This window comes from Chaetodon trifascialis, chromosome 10, assembly GCF_039877785.1.
Source record: "Chaetodon trifascialis isolate fChaTrf1 chromosome 10, fChaTrf1.hap1, whole genome shotgun sequence".
NCBI classification, from domain to species: Eukaryota; Metazoa; Chordata; class Actinopteri; order Chaetodontiformes; family Chaetodontidae; genus Chaetodon; species Chaetodon trifascialis.
The window spans coordinates 11,331,047-11,351,104 of record NC_092065.1 but is presented as its reverse complement, the minus strand read 5'-3'; the positions used below and the strand labels follow the sequence as shown (position 1 = coordinate 11,351,104).

General features: G+C 39.7%; 1 protein-coding gene across 1 annotated transcript; it reads left to right on the top strand.

Annotated features, from left to right (window-relative positions):
* Positions 1-6,879: 6,879 nt before the first annotated feature.
* On the top strand, positions 6,880-16,291 carry ca12 (carbonic anhydrase XII). The gene is made up of 9 exons (XM_070973147.1): positions 6,880-7,008; positions 7,445-7,465; positions 10,082-10,261; positions 11,350-11,492; positions 13,381-13,476; positions 13,550-13,613; positions 13,807-13,964; positions 14,121-14,247; positions 14,915-16,291. The coding sequence occupies exons 1-9, from the start codon at positions 6,945-6,947 to the stop codon at positions 15,565-15,567; spliced, it is 1,506 nt and encodes a 501-aa protein (XP_070829248.1). The 5' UTR covers positions 6,880-6,944; the 3' UTR covers positions 15,568-16,291.
* Positions 16,292-20,058: the final 3,767 nt, after the last annotated feature.

Below are 20,058 nucleotides of genomic sequence, written 5' to 3'. Positions count from 1 at the left end.
TGTGTGTGTGTGTGTGTGTGTGTGTGTGTGTGTATATATATATATATATATATATATATATATATATATATATATATAATGTTATATAATTATAATGTTATATAATTATATATAATGTTCAAATGCATGTAGGGATTTGAACATTTTATTAGAATAAGCCTTCATTTTCTTCACATATGATGACTGATGAAATGCTTGTTCATGGTTAGATATATTTTTGAACAGATGAACTGGACCTCAAGGAAAATAAAATCAAATGTGTGTCAAATGAATACTGTTTCCCAAATACTTATTTTTAAAGGAGTATTTATTTTCTATCCAGATTTGCACACAATTCTAAAAAGGGCACATACTTCAAATTCTTTTCCCATTCAATTAACAGTTTTCACACGTGGCTTGATGGGTTGCAAATAAAATTTACAATTCATCCATAATGGTGGGAAACTTCACATTAAAATGAATGGAAACATATTTTATTGAACTAATCAAACAATCTAACTCTGGAAAATCCCACTGAATCCCTGTAGCAACTTAAAGGAGTAAAGCACCTTGAAAACAAGCCTCTGTAATGTATCAAAAAAATAAAATACTGTCTAAGAATATTTTCAACACTAAAACATATTAGCCAAAATCACAATCAATCAATCAATTACACGACCTTCAGTAAATGTAACCAAAAAAAAACAAACAAAAAACAAACAAACAAAAAAAAGTAGCACTACACTGGGACTTTTCCTGTAAAACAAGGCATTCTAGTGATTAATCTGCAAAACTTTGTCATCAGTGACTTTTTTCTCCTTAATACAGGGCATTAACGATACAGTCATACATTTCAGATAAATGCAAAAAAGACTTTAGACTTTTATGTAAAGATCTCTACAGCCTAAAACAAAAGATTCACAAATGCTGAGCAGACAAACAAAATAAGAGAGAGTGTGCAGTGGGCATCACGGTACAAAAACAGCTCTAAATATATGTGTTGGGTTTTGAATTGGCACATGCGTTCAGGAGACTTCAGACATTTTTCAGCAAATTTTTGAGCCGAGCGATGATGCAGGTATATTTTGGAAACACTAAATGATTATTAGACCACATTGTCACAAGCATGTCAGCTAATTCTGTGCAAGCAGGTGAGTGTCTGAACTTGAAATGATGCAGTTCTGCACCTCCTCACTTGAATCTTTGTCTAAAATACTGACTTGCTTCTAATGAGTGTTGGTGTGTCTGTTTTGTCTGGAATCAACCCTTTTCATAATTAATGTGCAGTTGTACAGCTCTCTCCATTTATCACCTGATCTGTAAAATATCTGAAATTCATGAGAAATGGATCCCAAATTGCCTGTTTTCTCTGGCCAACAGTCCAAAGCCCAAATTTATTCAGTTTACTCTCACATAAGACAAAGAAAAGCAGGAAATCCTCACAACTGAAAAGCTGGAACAAAAGACACTTTAGTGATTGATCCTTGTCAAAATGGTTTCTGATGAGCTTTCCATATCAGTTAACTGATTAATTGTTTTGGATCTGATTTCTTTTGATTACACTTTATCTAATCAGATTTATTTTGGATTGCTGAATCATAGTAAAGGGTAGGAATAGGATAGGGAGTTTAAAATACAGCTTCAGAGACATTACCTTGCACACATTACAAGAAAAATGCACAGACATGTCAGTGAATTTGAACTTGAGTGTTATCATCATTTGATATGTTCGTTATCAAGACTAGTAGAGCTATAATACAAAACCAAGCAGGTTCAGACTCCACATTTTGTTATCCAGGTGACATGATTTTCTATGTCATTTCAACCATCTGCTCACGAAGTGGTGTTTCAGTCTTGGGGTCTCTCTTTTTCCCTCCTGCCTTCTTTTTCCTGAGGAAGTACAATGAATATAAAGACAATTCAAGGAGAGTCATTTTCTGTAAGTCATGTAATTGCTTTTAGTTGTAGTCATTACCATTCTTTATGCAAAACAAGAAAAAATGATCTTACTTTGACCTAACGGTCAACACGATCACAGCTATGATGCCACCGACAACAGTGATAGCCAGCAGAACTCCCAAAATGATTGCTGTTAAAGAGTACAAGTGTTACAGATAAGCAGGATTCATGTATATAGATTAAATATGTATTGTATATATGTATTTTCTGTATACAATATAGTTGGAAACCTAATGTATAATGTGTTTAAACCCGTTTGAAACAAAACTCAGATCTGTTCTGCTTACATCATCAGTATTAGGATAAGAAAGATTTCAAAGTATATTGTAAAATAAGACCATGTGTAGTTTGTCATGGTTCCTTGAGTTCATTGGCTGTCTACTGACCAACAGGCGTGTCTGACTCCACCTCCTCCTCCTCTCCATCACCATCGTCTTCAAACCAAAACAATCAACATGTTAAAAAACATGATATCATCGTATCATATTTTGGCGTCATTACTGACTCCCAGTTTAAAACATGAATTGATACAATTTGATACAATAACATATATACAGATATTGTTACAATAACATATATAATTGTCAATGACTGTCTACATACAAGGGAAATTTGCACTCACTGTGGATGCCGGCACAGGTGGCAAGGCAGCTGTCACTGGAGGGAAATCTGTTTCCGTTTCCATTGCATCCAGACCAATAGAATTTTTTGCATTTGTCACGAACTGAATCATAGTAGAATCTCAAAAGGTTATTTTTACATCTGCCGGTGCCTACAGCCTTTGGTAAGCTGCAAGCTTTCGTGCCTGTGAGGAGAAAACATAATCCTCATTATCACCATCATCATAATTAGAAGCAGTCATAGCAGTGGCTGCAGTTTATTAATAATACTAATATAAAATGCACAAATGTGGATGTGTATAAACTGCTCAGCAATTGAGACCGCAGAGATTATTATGTTGATGACTGATGCAGTTAACCTGTTTTTATCCTTATCTGATGCCTGGTGTTTAAAATGATCAAAATTAAAGTTTTAACTTGCTTTATTTCCACTGCATATATATATGTCCTTATGCTTGTATGTGTATCTGTGCATGCATGTCTGTCTTTGTGAGGTAAAACCTGTTTGCTTTGTAAAGTGCAATATGCATGAATAAACTTAAACTTAATTAAATCTTAATCAAGCAGTTTGTTAAAGAATCGAGCACATTCAACCACTCCTTCACTTGTCACGAGTAGTCCTGCTCTTTCACCACTTGGTGGCGTATTGCTAATACTCAATGCTAAGACAACTGTCCTGCAGCCTCTGAAGAAATAAATACATGTGAAAAAATTCTGAAAGAAGTAAAACTCAATGTTATTTCAGTCTATCGAAAACACACAAAATATCATTGACATCATGTACATTTTGTGGTCACATAATGAGCATGCTCCTAATGCACTCCTGCACTACATGGTCAGTCTCTATTTTTTGTCTTTTTGTCCCCATTGAGCTGTATGTCTTTTTTCCCAATGAAAGTACATTGAGAGCAATGTTTAAACCAGAATCAAAGCCACTAAAGCTGATTCTGAAATGCAGGGATCCCTGCTTAAAATCAGGTTGAGGCCTCAAGTAGCAATAAAAGAGCCCTCATGATGACGTAGGGCTTCCTGTCATGGTCCTTTAGGCCATAAAACTCTACCTCATTAGCCAGTTCATGTTCCAAAGTCCTCAGAGGCCAAGAAGGACCTTTTTTTTTCTTTATATGGGATCAGCTACTTTTAGGCGGTCTTTGAAGTTACACTACACATTTTGCATTACTACACTATGAATTCATAAATCTTACTGTTCGTGGGGTAGATATCCTCTGCCTTGATAGAACAGTTTCTTATGCATTCCATTTCAGTTTGAAAACGGTTTTCATTTCCTCCTTCGCCTTTGTAAATGAAAGGATAGCACTGTTCTTCGTTGGAATCATAATATACGAGGTACTGGATGTCTCCACCGTAACCTTCATTATGTTGCATTTGACAAAAATCTGTTGGATGAGAAAAACAAACTGTTAGTCTTATTTTCAAAAGGTGATGCTCAGGTTTTCAAGCAACTAATAGTAATACTGGCAATACTGGTTACTATACTGAGGTGCTTCTGTACAAGTCATCAGTGTGTGATCACACAGCTAATGTTTAACTAACCTCATCACCAGAGACCCACTCCCTCTTTTTATAACAGCAATAAAAAGTATCATTTATGGTACACTGTCGTCCCGCCCTTCATAGGTTTCACAGAAAGGAAGTGGTTTCCAACGGTTCTCTTTAGATCAAACTTTCAACCAAAATGCACTTGATTTTTGGAGGGAAACTAGCTAACTGACTGACTATTCCTGGATGCTCCCCACTCATTTGCTCAGTTGTGAGGTGAGATGGAGTTGAAGGTTGACATAGCTTCAGCTCATCACGCTCAACCTCAGACAGAAATGATCTCAGTGTTTGAAAAGGATGGAATTATAGAGGAAGGAAATGTCCAGTCAGCTTAGCGTGATCGTTAGCAGTGTGTAAATAATATTTCCAGGACAGTCAACCATCTTGTCTTTTTTGGTGATGGCTAAAGACAATCATTGTTTGCTTCAGGTGCAGGTTACAGTATGAGCATAAAGTCAGTAAATTACAATTTTATCCTGCTGAGAGATGCAGTCTACACTTGTATAATAAAACGCAACATTTTTGTTCCATCAAGTCTATTCATTTCTGAATAATCCCCCCTGAATAATAAGCAGGCATTACTCTTATACTGATTCAACCTGCAGTTTATCAAGTTCCCCACCAATGAAACCGCCATGTTGCTCTGAGAGAACTACAGGTGAAGCTTTATCTTGATGATTCATTACATTTAAGTGAAAGACATTGGCGATCATTAGATTCAAGATATGTCAAGCACAATATTTTTGCATTTATGTTTAAAAACAATACACAATTTGAAATTTTTCATTGAAACTGAGCCCACGTGCTAATAGCCTGGCCTGTTCTGAAAATTAAACCTCAGGTCTATAAACTGATCATTGGCTACGGTTTTAAAAGAACTTCAATTTAAGAAGAAGAAAGTCTGATTTACCTGGAACATTCGAATGGCTTACATGGAGTGCAACGAAAGTGATCCCCAAAAGCAACAGGTGCTTCATCTTGCTGCTTGTCTTCGTGCCGTCTTTCCTGGACTGAGTGAGGGTTATAAACTACAGTGGGAGTGGGTTACCATTACAGACCTTTGGACCGACATTTCCCTAATGGTCACAACTGCAATCGAAACAAAAGTTAACGGCAGGGACGGACATCTTCCTCTTTTTACAATGTTTGCTAGTAACAAGTCACTGTGTTTATTATATTAGGCTGTAACCAGACCTAAGCAGCTCCATATAAAGTCATCAATACGCAGTAGTGTGTGATATTATTACCATATTGGGTGTTTGAAGCACCTTAACATTTGTGTATTAGTCACTCTATATATTTAATGGTTCAAGGGTGTTCCAAGCCTCATTCAGGGGACTTTCAGGCTTCACTTAAACATGAAACCAGCTACACAACAGCAGCATACACGAGTAGATTGGGGCATGCATCAACACATTGACTAACAGCTACACTGATTGGTTATTTTTGTCATTTTCTGCAGCACTTTGAGAGCTCATGCATCAAAACTGAGATTATCTGACGCAATGTAAATGACTGCAAAGGCAACATAACCTTTTACAGAGGGCTTGATTAGAGAGCATTTTTAGAAAGTTCAAATCCCCCTGTCATAGAGTAAACCTCAGGGAGTTACTCTATCCTCTTATTTTGTCATTTTGGCTGAAATGCTCATTTCTGCTTTCCATTCTCGCAGTGGAAGACTCTCATCTTTAGTGTGTGATGATTTTCATCATCAGCTCAGGTAAAAGAAAAAACAGAACTCATGAACAATGTGTAGCTGTGTCTTCAACGGGCATGAAGATAGATTTGCCGAAATGTTAGTCGTAATAATGTAGGAAAACTAGAATTGTTTGGAGATCCATAGACCTATAATAATGCTCTACATGGTGTCTTAATTTGTGTCTGAATTTTAACTGTCCATTCTCAGTGTACACTGTATGCACTGCAGGTTTCAAGTCCCCACATCACACTTGTATGAGTTATCTATTAGACTACAACAGGCTTCCAGCCTTGAGGTGTGTTGTCAGAACATGGTGCTCGCACGCACACGTCCTAAATTAAAGGTGAGCACAGAGAAACTCTCCCCCTTCACCTGATGAATTTGAAAACAGCTTTCTAGAGGCAGACTCTTTACCATTCTGCACAGTGAAGCTCAAACATCCAAGCGAAGTCACAATAAGCAAAGCACATGTTTGAGTGGAGGTGGGCTCAAAGAAGCTCTAGGACTAAATGCATCATGAGACTGCAAGGCTAAGAGTTCAAGTAATTATTTGGAACTGGAATGTTTATGTATAGCATCTATGCTGTTGTGGCATCCTTTTTTTATTCTGTGAGCCCCATAATCTTGAATTTGCCATGTAAGCTCATGCCTGGACAGTGGACACCAGAGCGGTTAAACAGCCTGCAGTTGGCAGACAGGTGGGGCAAAGGGAAAACCCATTTAACATGTATTGCTTCCAGCACTCTCCGTGTGAAGAGCACCTTAAGCGTCACCTGTCAGTATTTGGGCAGCCCATCACTCTTCTAAACCTCCCCTTTCACGGAGTCTCGCGGATTTGCGTGGGGCGCACGTGCATTTTCCGCATCCTTCGTCCGCCGGCAGCTCGAGCCCCAAATGAGGGACTGCGCTTGGATGCGGTCGCCGCTGTTGAGCTGTCACTCTCCGGTGACCAGATGACTCTGGAGGCTGGTTTTGTTGTTGCTCTGACGTCAGTACGAGCTACAATGAAGCTGACAACATGGGTATAAAAGCCGGTTTGAAGGCTCGCGCTCCGGTGCTCAAAGCTCCTGCTCTGCACCGGGTTGACACCAGGCTCACCACACGAAGGGAGGTCTGAGGCGATCAAGATGCGCTTTCTGAGCCTCGCACCCATCGCGCTACTGCAGCTGACTTTCTGCGCCGTGCTGCACGGTAAGATCTTTGAGGAGTGAAAAAAAAAAAAAAAAAAAGAAAAAAGTAGCCTGTTAGGATGTAAAGAGATTGGAACCTTTAAGCTTTAGATTTGTGTGGTGGAGAGGAAGAAGAAGAAGAAGAAGAAGAAGAAGAAGAAGAAGAAGAAGAAGAAGAAGAAGAAGAAGAATATAGGCTGGCAGCAGGATACATTAACTTGTAGTAGGAATGCAGAAAGGACTCCTCATGGCAGGTGTCTCCATCCACCTGCACATACTCTTTCTGAGGAATCAGGGTGACATGAAATGTGGCTGCTTGTCTCTGAGAGAAATACTTTGGATGTCTGTTAGTTAAATTGTTTTGTACTTGCCTTCATTTTATTTAAGATATGCACAATATATAGCTGGACAATACCTTGTAATTAACAGTGGGATTTTTTTTTTCTTATCTGTTTCAGGTGCCAAATGGACATACAGTGGTAAGTCTGATAATATTTTCCTCATAGTTTGTCAACGGTAGATCATATATATTCCAGTCCAAGTGCATATGTGTATATCTTGAGCCCTCACAGTGGTGCTCTACCCTTAAACCAGCATTAATCAATTGAGTGTTAGCATTTAATTTGATGCAACTGTCTAATAATAACAACAATAACTGAGTCAGAGAAGATGCCATTGTTGTCCCCCCCACAGCAGAGCTTATAATAAGACAAGATTGAGCATGAGGAAAAAAACCTTCTTTGACCCGTCTTTGACCTCCAAAGACAGCCAGCACTGACATCCCCCTGTCACCTCGTGTAATGTAATTGCAGAGGTCACTACAGACTCTGCAATTACAACATTTCATAAGTGGCTGACTGCCTTTGTCTCGTGCCTTAAGGACTATGGGCAGCAGCTTCTTGAACCATGACTATCTGTTACGTAAACTGTGCTCAGACCGTGGCCTCTTGTCATTGTGTCACTGCTTTGCAAAAATCTGTTGCGTTCAAGGACTAAATGTGAAACCCAATAATTAGGCAGGTGAAGCAATTCATTGTGATGTAATTTTCCTCAGTGTTTTCTTTGGACTAATATTAAGCACAGTTTAGAAAACAAGAATATCTGTTCAAACCTGCTGTCCTCCTTTAAGGTAATGTTATAGTGTTCTAATTATTTTACCCAAATGAACAAGAAAAGTGTGACTTCTCTGCACAGTAATTTATGGTCAAACAATTATAGCTGGAGGAAATTATACTTGCTTAATTTGGACCGCTATGAGAGGCTGATCTCTGTTTTTAATTATAGAATTGGCTTGGCATTAATGGGAGCAAATGGCCCTGTTTATATGTTATTTGTCTCCTAAGTGTGGAAAGTTCAGAAAATGAGACAACACCTAAACAAACAATGGAAAACTAGATAGGAAAATATCTAAATTATGTCAATAAAGGGAATACTTTAATGTGCCAAAATAAATGATTATTTGAAGTTATGTACATGTAAACACTTCCAAAAATACATATAGAGCTCTATACTTAACACATACAATAACTAAACCTGTGCTATTTAACGATTAAGTTAACAAGGAGTCAGAGTGGAAAGGTTTGTGATGACTACTGAGGAAAGATGTAGAAAAAATAAAAAAGCCTGAGGCCTCCCAAGTGTAGCGTGGTGGATTTCATCCTCAGTTACAGTCAAACCCTGAAGAGGCCTTGTCATAGTAGTGAGTTGTCTGGAGGGCTGGTAGCGCTTTCTGTTGACGGGGGCACAGCTGAGTCATACGATTTATCTCCACCTCAACACTCCACCCTCTGGCAGAGGACAAAACAGTAAACCTTACCATGGGAGTAAAGCAAGTGATGTTCATGAATGTTATTTTCTCACCCTGCTATTACTTTTTTCTTCTCTGACCCTTGATGTGATGTTGAGCACTTTGATCTACAAATAGCCTTATGTATAGAAATTCTCTCTTCTTATTATTTAGTGTTTACATTACACAGGAAAGGCCCCATATTTTAATTACTCACAGTCATGTATGCTCTAAGGACTGCCAAGAGGCCACCCAAGGTCCCTGAAGGCCATTATTAAAGGGCAGCCTGGGTCTAATTAAAACAGCAAATGAAGTGGACACTGAGTAATTATAGCCATAAGAGTAACTTCTTTTTTACGATAGGGAGGGTTTGCCTTGATTGAACTTTGAGTTTTGCTTCAAACGAATTTTCAGTGATTTCACAGCTTCACTGGATGCCTTTTGGCACGTCTTGTACAATCAATCCACATTTGTCTGGAAAGTGACAGTCAGGGTCGGGGCAGACCATGCTGCGTCATTCATATTTAATCATCTGGCATGTGGTGAATGTTGGACTTTTAGATGAATTCGGGGCAGATAATGAATTAGCGGCAAGTATGCAAAAGTGATGAGAGCGCTGGTATGGCGTTCTCTATTCCGCCACAGTTATGTTACTTCAGATTTAATAGGATCCATTCACTTTATACGGAGGGTCATGTTTGAAAAGCTCAGCATGGATCCTCACACTTCAGTCAATATACTGAATGAAAATGTCAGAAATCAAGAGCTTCTTTGCATGTCTTCCTCTTCTGTATTATATCTGAGGCCAGTGTGCCTCATTGCCTCTGCAGACACCCTCATGCAGCTGAGCTCGCTTTGTAAACTGCATGACTTGATCTGCAAATGTGGCCGTTTTCGGTGTCTTGTGCTTTATAGAAACCTCTCATTTGGAGAGAGACAGGGTTCTCACTGGCTCTCCCCGCAAACAACAGCCTGGTTCTCACTCTTGCTGGTTTAGAAAGGGCCAAGAGTGAAGCCACGGGCCTCTCCCTTGCTGCCTTGTGCATAGATAATAATACTTAACTTTGATTACACATAAAGTGTTCAGTAGGCCAAGACAAGCCCTGGCCCTGTTTGGAGCCACCCCCTATTCAACTTCACACTGGGGCATGATTTTCTCATTTGCCCCTTAAAGGGGAACAGCTTAAGACATTCTTAGGATAATACACACTTTTTGGATGGCTGAGAATATATGTAATGCCACTGTACGACATAGTAAAGGTGTAGATGCCTCCCAGAGGTGTAATGACTTACATTGATGCGGTTGCAGGGCCAGAGGGAGAGCACCACTGGCCCAAGCATTATCCATATTGCGGTGGAGCTTTCCAGTCTCCAATAAACATCAAGACGGAGCTGCTGAGGTTCGACCCAACTTTACGCCCAATTGAGGTGCAAAACTACGACCTGTCACCCAGTGAGCAGCTCACTCTTGGAAATAATGGACATTCTGGTGAGTGTGAAACACAATATTATCGACAAATTCATATTAAGGTACAGTATGTAGAGTGAAATGTGTATTTTAAGCTTATTTCATCACAGGTGACAAAGCTGTGTATCAGGCTAAGCATTTAAGAACAGCTAGAGAGTACGAAAGTGATGCACTACTCATTGTATTCATTAGAAATGGTAACACATAAACATGGAGTAGTCTGTTCTTGCTGTAGAGACCTAATTTCTGGGTCAAGCTAAGGAAAATGATACGTGGATCTTCTGCCACAGCAATTTTCCAGAATCACTCTCTTATTATCTTAGCTGTCCTTTCACTGAGAGAAAGAGCTCGACGTTTAGTCTGGGAAACTGTGAGCAGAGATTAGTCGTCTGCGCTGCCTCCACTGGGTCTGATGCATCTTAACAAGAGAAACCAGCTGTTGTTTAATGTTCGATATCGATTTACAACATAGTCTTAAATTTAATTGCTAAATATAGTAATCAGAGGATAAACAACCGCCCATGTGCCACAGGATGAGAATATTTTGATGACTTCGGCACTAGAACGTGATTATTCCACAAAATTATAGTTTGTTTGATGACTCTGCTCTGTTTGAAGATTCAAGAGACAGTTTCAGTCAGAGAAAAGTGAGGTGAACTGTGGCACTAAACCATATGCTGCAGGACGGCGTTCATTTCACTGACAAACTCTGTATAGGCAAACATGTAATGTCTGCCCTGTGTTGGCCACAATTCGGTCGCTGTAACATCGATGTAAGTAAACTGTTTGCCGCTGACAGAGTGCAAAGACCAAACAAGTGCTTGTGTGTGCATGCCTGATGGGCCTCAACCCCACAAGCTGAGTGGCATCATCAGCGTGACGTGTGTCTGAAATAAGCTGACAGAGGTCTTTCACTTGTAAACATTCATCATACACTGATGGCGCGCTTATGCGTCACTCCATCATGAAGTATCTTAAAGGCATCTACACAGCGTTTGCAAAAAACTTCCTCGGTTTAGATGATGTTTCCTGATCTGTTGATGTCATGTGAGGAAATCCCCACCCCGCTCTGTTCTGTGTGGTGGGGTTTCATGTCTCTTGATCCACAGTGCAAATATCACTGCCCTCCAAGATGTACATCTCCAGCCTGCCTCATCGTTACACTGCAGCTCAGCTCCATTTCCACTGGGGCTCCTCTGGCAGACCAGCAGGCTCTGAGCACACGGTGAACAGTAAGCAGTATGCAGCAGAGGTAAGCACAGCAAACAGCTCTTCTTACTCCCCACTGGTGATGTAAAAGACACTGGTGCAAAGTAAATAAACGTATATACAATTTTGAGGTCCATCACTCTTTACATTTCATTTCATTTTTACTGCACTGCATTTATCAGATGGATGTATTTAACAGCAGATTAAGATTTCACATGTAAAACCGTTTATATAATACGATGCATTGTTGTGAAATATACCACCCAACAGTGTATGAAGCTGTTAAAAATAATCTACACCAAAAAACATTAAAATGCTGCTTAGAAGTGAATGAAATACTACAAAAAAAAAAATAATATATATATATATAATATATATATGGTTTGATACATAGAACACATGGAAAGAGGCCATATTCCATGTGTACTTTTACTTTTGATACTTTGAGTGCATTGTGCTGAGAGTACTTTACTTTATGTACTGATGTATGAATGCCGAACTTAGACATGAAATGGAGTGTCTTTATATTGTAGTATTGCAGCTTTTGCTTATCTCAGTATTTCAGTAGAAGGTCAATGAAGATTTACTTATCAGGTCAGCTCAGTTCATTCACTTGAATAGTTATTGGTGTTCTGCGGCATCAGGCGACAGCATCTCTCAGCATCATTCAGCTGAATGATTTAATGCTTTATGACTTAAACATGTGACATTTGACCGGCAGAGGAATCAGAGCTGCTAACACCCTTTAAGGCGTACAGCTGCTGCTCAAACTGAAGAAACTCCACATCTGCATATTACAGTTCCAGTGTCTTGACACTGTGGCAGACACTCAGTTGATGTTTACTCGCCAGTCAGACAGTTTCAGAAAAAGCTTATTGTGCATCTTCTACTTTTATTGCATAACTGACTGTAAAGTACAATTGAGTGCTTTTATAACACAATGCAATTAAAGAGACTTAAAAGTCTTTAACAATAAAGAAGTTGAGTCTTTAAAATCTTGACTACTCAGCTTATAAGAGGAGGAAAGTTAAGTTCATAGTTTTTTGTTTTTTGTTTTTTTCAAAATAAATCACCCCTTTACCAATCAAATCAGAGTATGTTATCACTTCGTTGCTCATACTAAAAGGCAAAGAGACAATTTCAGTCAGCCTTGGTATGCACAGTATGACAGCATGTCTTATTTCTGCAGGGTTTAAGGGGATTAGAGTACCAGGCTATTATGTGCTTTGGTTTTCAACCACCTCTGGAGAGGAGTGGCTGTCTGTGCTATTTAATGTGTCAACCCCTGAGAGCAGTTTTCACACACTAGTTTGCTCCATTTACTGTTATACTTGAACTACAGTGGACAATAAAGTTTAAAAGTAAGAGTCTCCTTTGGGAAATAAACAAAAATAGGAGACTTTTTTTAATACGATTTAATGTCATTTGAATTATAGTGGGTCGAAGCTGAAATGGTTTCAACCTGTGTGCTTCGATGCGACCGTGCCCCAGCTGCAGCACAGCCACATGTGAGGTGCTGTGGTTTGACCTGGGTTTCAGAGTGGACACGTTGAGCACATGCATCTTTTCAAGTCCCTCCAGACTCTGGAACCACAGCTCCTTGATGACATGTTGTTTCGGAGGGGTGGAATGATGGAAAATTGAACATTTCCCAGAAATAGTGCAAATGTCCACCTAGATTCCCAAGACAGAACAAAGCCTGTAAATACAATTTCGTCATATTTGGACAGAATGACTAACGTGACTTTGTTTTGGCCCGAAAACACAGCACAATACCGCCATGAAAACAACGACAGTCTGGTATTTATTTATGTGCTATAATGGACCAGCTACTGTAACACATCTCCAGTGTCTCTCTCTTTTGATTCCTTGCAACTACATACTGTTTGTTTGGTTTGCTCCTCAGAGTCTTGTCTTCTTTTCTCTCACAGATGCATGTTGTACACTTCAATTCAGACAAGTATCCCAATATGTCCTCGGCTGTTGACAAATCCGACGGTCTGGCCGTGCTGGGTGTCCTGATTGAGGTGAGACATTGTGGACAGAGTTGTGTGAATTCCTGCCGGTCAGCAGAACCGTCTAACTGTGTTTGTTGTGCAGATTGGAGAGTTCAATCCAGCCTTTGAACAGTTTCTGAAGTTCATCAATGGTATCAAATACAGGGGTGAGTCCAAAGTGATGATCGTCTTTAGCAGAATTTCTTTTGCAGTTTTGCTACATAATGTAATTATGGGTAGTGAATAATATCATTTAAAACAAATGTGGCAATGGTTAATTTGGTTAATTTTTTCTGGGCTTGGGGTCAGAAACTCTTCATCATTACATTATATTACATCTGTTCTTGTGTCACCGGGCAGATCAGAGAGTTCAAGTGCCCGGTTTCAACATCAGAGCACTGCTGCCTGCACGTTTGGATGAGTATTATCAATACGACGGGTCCCTGACGACGCCTCCATGCTATCCCAGCGTCCTGTGGACAGTGTTCAGGAATCATGTCACAATATCTCGCAAACAGGTGCTCCATCAGTGTTCAGTTCATAAGCAGATTTGATATTCGGATAAATAAGACAATACTCAACTGATGTTAAATTGAATTTTCAGACATTTAACCTCAATTGGTAATAAAAATCTCGTCTGTGCGTGACCTGCTTTTGTTTTGCTGTGTCTTTAGTTTGTGGCCCTGGCAACGACCCTCTACTCCTCCCATGCCCAGGACTCAGCTCCCGTGCCCCTGAATGGCAACTACAGAAAACCGCAGCTCATCGACAGCCGAGTTGTGCTTGTATCATTTAAGGACGGTAAGTATGGTCTTCAGAATGAGCTTGCTTTATTGTTGGAGCATGAGTGCAAAGGTCACCTAAATGACATGGCTGCTGTGCTGCTTTAAAAATGGCAAATGGACAGGTTCGAATGATGGATGGGCATTTTTTTCCTCTGCAAAGCACGGGGCTGTCACACTTTGTATGGTGTCACCTGCTTGTGGTTGAGCTTTCACACTGATGTCTTTCTTAATGATCTTTCAGGTTGATTGACTTTGATGAGCTTCTTGGAAAGTAGGCCATTTTTTAAGACACAACAAATTAACCGTCCCTCTGACATACTGCGAAAGTCTGCAGCCCTTAAATTTATCTTTAAAGGCTTACTTTTATGTGGTTGACTGGTTTACCACACTGTATGGTATTTAGGTCCATATAGTGTGGTATGAATGTGCATGTTTTCCTCATTCGCAAAGCTTCCCCTCTCAGAGCTATGCTTCTCTAATGGCACATGTGTCTTGACATGGCAGCGTGGATTCCACTGGCATTCGCTCATGAGCGGCATTTAGCAGGTGATAGCTTGTGCTTTTAGTTCATCACTACAGGCAGAGCTGTTGCATGTTGGCTGTGAAGGCCCGTAGTCGTTCCAAGGAATATCCCACAGGCTGGGATGTTTAACAAGCTGTGATTGGCTGTGTGTCTGATGCAGGCAGAGGACTGCATGGTATTCCCACAGTCACATCTCCACTCATGAGGAAGCGAATCGTTCAGCAGCTGCTGGTTGGCGACCTAGCAGACCTGGCTGATGAAGGGCTCTATCAGCTGCTACCGAGCGGCTTAGAGAAGTCCCACGCTGGCAAGAAGAAAGACCTCAAGAACCAGCAGAGTGAGACTCTGGCCAAATCCAAACAACAAACGCTGAATCCATCGCCGTGGAAGAAAAGCCAGACCAACCGCTTTGTGGGAAAGTTAGGGTTGGCTGAAGAAGCGCTGTGCTACGTCTCGCTGGAGCAGACAGTTTTCCATCAACTCAAGCACTCTCACGCTGAGACCCAGCTGGTTCAGGCTCTCAGGGACGCAGTTTTCCCTGAGCTCAACATCAAGAGCTACCTGAACTGCAAGTCAGACTTAGCCCTCCCCACCGTCAGACATATCCTCCGTGGACGACCACCTACAGATGAGGCTTTCGAGTTAGATCGCTCTCTGACAAAAGCCTTGACGAATCAGAAGACTTCGACTGCGATCAAACAAAGTGTGCCTGTGACAAAGTATGGTGGTGTTGCCCCTGCTTCTGTTCCCAGGAAACCACAGAGCCAGGGTTATCCACATCCTTGGCTTTTGCCAATGGAGTGGGAAGACTAGAGAGATTCCTGACATAGTTGAGACTCACATTATGTCACTTCATGTAGCAGACATCAGTTGTGTATCTCACAATGAAAGACCAATTTTCAGCCACGCCCTACATTCCTTTAACTAATCTTTCTTACAAATATATTTAAATTAAATTATTTTTTCCAGTATGTGCACATAATTATAATATAGTTTCTATCAGTAGACTGTAGTATGAGTTAATTTACTGTAGTTGTTGTTTTTGCAGCATATGTCTATGCATAACCAGTCATCTGCAGTGGCTGCACTCAGTACTGTACACAGACTCTCAAACATTAAGCTAAGCTTAATGTGTAGATTTCTGTCATAAGAATATGCAAAAAGAAGAAATGTTTACTTTTTCTAAAGGATTTTTCAGCCTGTTTGCATAATTGTGTCTATCCATACAGTTCTTCAAAATAAACTGCTACAAAACACATATTTCATGCTTGGAAATCTATAGTGTACATCAAACTACATGTTTTTTTAGAGGAGTAGTGTACACAAAGTTCAGTTCTATAGTATGGGAACTGTGGAGCTATACTTGTAATTACTGTCTGGCACTATATAGAGATGCATCTAAACCAAAAGAATTTGCAAGAGCTTAAGCGCTTTACATCATTCCCTGTGTTCTGTCACAATTTGTTCTTGCCGTTTACAATAAGTACAAAGACACTGTACTGTACATAGGGAACTATTTTCAATAAAAGCATTTTACATGAAGCATACATGGAAGATTTCTTCCCTACTGCATTTGCACCTTTCACCGTGAACTTACATAACTAGCATTATATGAAATTCAGTCTTTTTCAAGTGGCTCTGCCAGCATACACTGTGAAAAACTGCCAGGAAATAGTCTCACTGTCTCATGGAAATGGATAAGCTGTGCGAGGCCTGCACAGTTTGCATTCTGTCCTGTGTGGCCAGGAGGAAAAGGGGGAAATGCACTGCGCTGTTTCTCATATTTAAGCTGTCCAGGTACAGAACTCTGGTGGAGCCTAGAAGGTTTATGAAGAAAAACCTCAACTCAAGCAATCTGATGAGTAAAGCAAGTGTGCATGCAATCAAAATGTTGGGAAAACAATGACTCTTGGTTGAAAATCTAGATTTCACATAAATGCCTTAAAAGGTTTTTTTAATTATTATTTTTATTCATTATGTTTTATTCATGCAAAGCCTCCATTACCACATGCGGTGCCTTACATTAGTTTGAGATATAACATGATTTGAGCTTGAATATTATTCATTAAAAACTTTAAACTCATTGTTAAAGTCAGACAGCTTGGCTTAAGAGACATGGGTTAAAATCAGCTGGGAGGGAACGTGTGTGTGTGTGTGTGCGCATGTGTGTGCATGAGGACTTGGGTTAAGGTTAGGATAAGCTTAGGTTGTGGTTATGGTTACGGTGAGTTTCCAGGAAATGAAAGTAAATCCATGTAATATCCCCAAGAGTGTTGAAAACATGATTCATCAGAACGCTGACATTAAATTAGGTTAAAACGTTTCTGCAACACCAAGAGCATCATGTCTGAATGAGTCTGCACGACTGGGTTGTGTCATGTTTCTGATACAAAACACATTAAAGTTATGATTTGTTTGATGTCTCATGAAACCTCTTAACTCTTTCTCCTTGGATGGTACCATATCTGAGGTGTCTCTTCCTCTATGAATTTCATTTTCACCTTCTCTTCTCTCTTTTTCTCTGTCACTCAGCCGACAAATCTTGGATAAACACTGGTATGTTGCTTTTCTATATTCTTCCTTCATGTTGTGTGTGGTCTTCAGCTTCATACGCAGCAGCAAGGGATTCCCCTTTTGTAGGCCACTAACGGCTCATGTGAGGTTTTAACATATAAGCAACATAAGAGTTAAAATGACATTTTCTCTGTGTGAATTTAACTCATATTCTGCTTCAACATGAAATCTAATGAATCACCAAACTAAACCATGAATAGAATAAATGTGTATATCACATAGAATAGCTTATGATGCATTAGTGCAGCGATCTAACTTGTCTTATACCACTAAAACACTTTAACTATACCTTAGCAAGTGAAAGGGTTAAATGCGCTGTAATTGTTGATTGTTTTAATTTGCAATAACTGATTTGCACTTTAAATACCAAGTGAAAACATGGAGAAAAAGAGTACAAGACCCTAATTATCACATGATCCTTTGTGCTTCTGTTACTCCATGCTCTGCAGGTTTACTGGTTCCCATACTGGTGGGCTCTGCAGTGGGACTTGTTCTCATTGTCTCTTTAATGTGCTGTCTATTAAGGCAAAAAAGGTAAGCTGAGGACAAAAACAACTAAACAAGACCACAGTTATACTTGTACATTTCGTACTGTATTAAAAGTCCTGGGAATAGTTTGTCAGAGGGATCAAACCTGGTGTGTATCACACTATTTGAAGACATCTGTGTGCAGGAATCTCCCCATAACGCTGTTTATGTTTAGTGAACAAATTCAGAGCTGATTTTTTTCAGATGGTGATATATACTGTGGATATAAAGTGGATGATTTGCAGAGTGTATTTCAGAAGAATGGTCAACCTTAAGTGACCCTAACATCCGGGGTCAGAGTTTAAAAAAAAGAACTTTATAGGGGTCATGTCCTCATTAGTTGGGGTTTTTGGGAACGTACACCCACTTGTGCCGCTCTCAGTCACCCTCAACAGTGTGACGCCTCATAAATTATGACCCCATTTTGTATAATTTTGGTTTTTCTAAAAAAAAAAAAAAAAAGGAGAGTGCCCTGGAGAATATTTTCTTGGGTTTACATTACTGTATGATTTGCAGAGATTTCTTTGTGGTACATAACCGAGAATACATGTGGGACTTGACTTTTAACCAATTTGAGAAGACTGGCTTTGGAAGAAAGTGTAATCGTGAGTCAGACAACACTTACAACATTTGTTAGAAAAACATGTTCTTGGCGGCAAACAGGAGATGAATGACAGCTTTTTTCATGACTGTTTTACGACTGAATAACCGAGGTGACACGTCCTAATCTGCTCAGGTATTCAGTAGGAAGCGAGAAACTGAATCCAGAGAGGAACCTTCAGGTTTCGTGCTATGTTATTAAACCTTAATAACTTCTACATTCAGGGAGAAACAAATGTGGAGAGGACTGAATTATAGTTATGTTGTGTAAACCTTCAGTTTTACACAACATAAAACTCATGATAACTGCTGATCTTAAAGTATATATATATATATATATAAAATATAAAATGGAAGAAAAACATGACTTTCTCTCCACGTGTGGAAAAAATGAAAATAATAATGGAATATTTGAAAGACACTGAAAAAGAAAACTAATTGTTTATGGTCTCCAAATTTATATCTAAGTGGCAGATTTCAAATACATGTTTTTTGGTTGTTGGGATTTTAATGATGAAATGACCAAATCTCATCCATTGTATGTCAAACCCATCTTCCAGATATTATAAATCACTCATCTCAACACATCTCCTGCTTTCAAAACTATACCTGGAGAAAAGGAAAATGTCTTCGAGATAAAATATGTAAATAAGAGGCACTCCAGAGGTAAAATGTGCTTTGAAGCTGTCTCTTCATCAGCACATATCACTTCTCCCCTTTCATTTCTTTATGCTAATGATGCGCAATCCGCTTTTAGAGGTGCGAGGCTGAGTGACAGGCCTGTCACAGATGGGTTGGTGGCAGGCTTTGTGCATTAAACAGTGTCAAATGTTCCTCCAGTCTCCACATGTTCCTCTTTCTTCCACCTTCCAAAGTAATGACTCTATGTTTATTTCCACCAAAAAATCAGCAGCAGCATTTCCGCGTTTGCACGTGGCTAACATTTTGAGGAAAAGGAAACAGGGAATGAAAAATGTGGATAAATTAAAAGAGCTGTGGTTCACACAACACTTCCACATCTTGTTCATATATCATGGAAGTAAAACGTTTCCTTGAGTGCAAAACAAACCTCAGCGAGAGTCACTTGCTGGCTATGAAATAAATCTACAGCTTACGGGGAGAACACTTTATCTACACTTTAACTTTATCTAAATCGCATGTGTTTAGCGATATAATCAAATTCTGAATGCATTATGGTTCTTTTGTTCCTTAGAGCTGGTGCTCAACAGGACAAAAGCAAAGGTGTCGGATACGACATTGGGGAGAGCGACGAGTACGGCTCAAGAGTATAGCTCATCTCGCTTCAAATGGAACTTCAACAAGACCACGAGACCGTTGTCCTCTTGCATCACTCGTTCTGTATTTGTGAAATTGCCCCATGGGTCAGTTTAAACGTTGCGGAAGCATGAAAGGTTTAAATAGATCACATGATAATGTTTGCATGTGGCTCTGGGGTTTTGGGAAGCACTTTTTTCTCAAGCCACAGTCTGGTCCTTTGCTGTGTTGTGGCAGGCAGAACATGGTAGGCCTCCGTGCTGGATGTTTAAAAGAGTGTTTTATGCTGTATGACTACTTCCTTAGAGCAAGAGGAGCAGCTGCCCT

Excerpts from the sequence above, each read along its gene's own strand:
- ca12 (XM_070973147.1), top strand. The coding sequence starts at position 6,945 with ATGCGCTTTCTGAGCCTCGCACCCATCGCGCTACTGCAGCTGACTTTC. Across the intron at positions 7,466-10,081 it reads TGCCAAATGGACATACAGTG|GGCCAGAGGGAGAGCACCAC; the intron begins GTAAGTCTGATA and ends ATGCGGTTGCAG. Across the intron at positions 13,614-13,806 it reads CAATGGTATCAAATACAGGG|ATCAGAGAGTTCAAGTGCCC; the intron begins GTGAGTCCAAAG and ends GTCACCGGGCAG.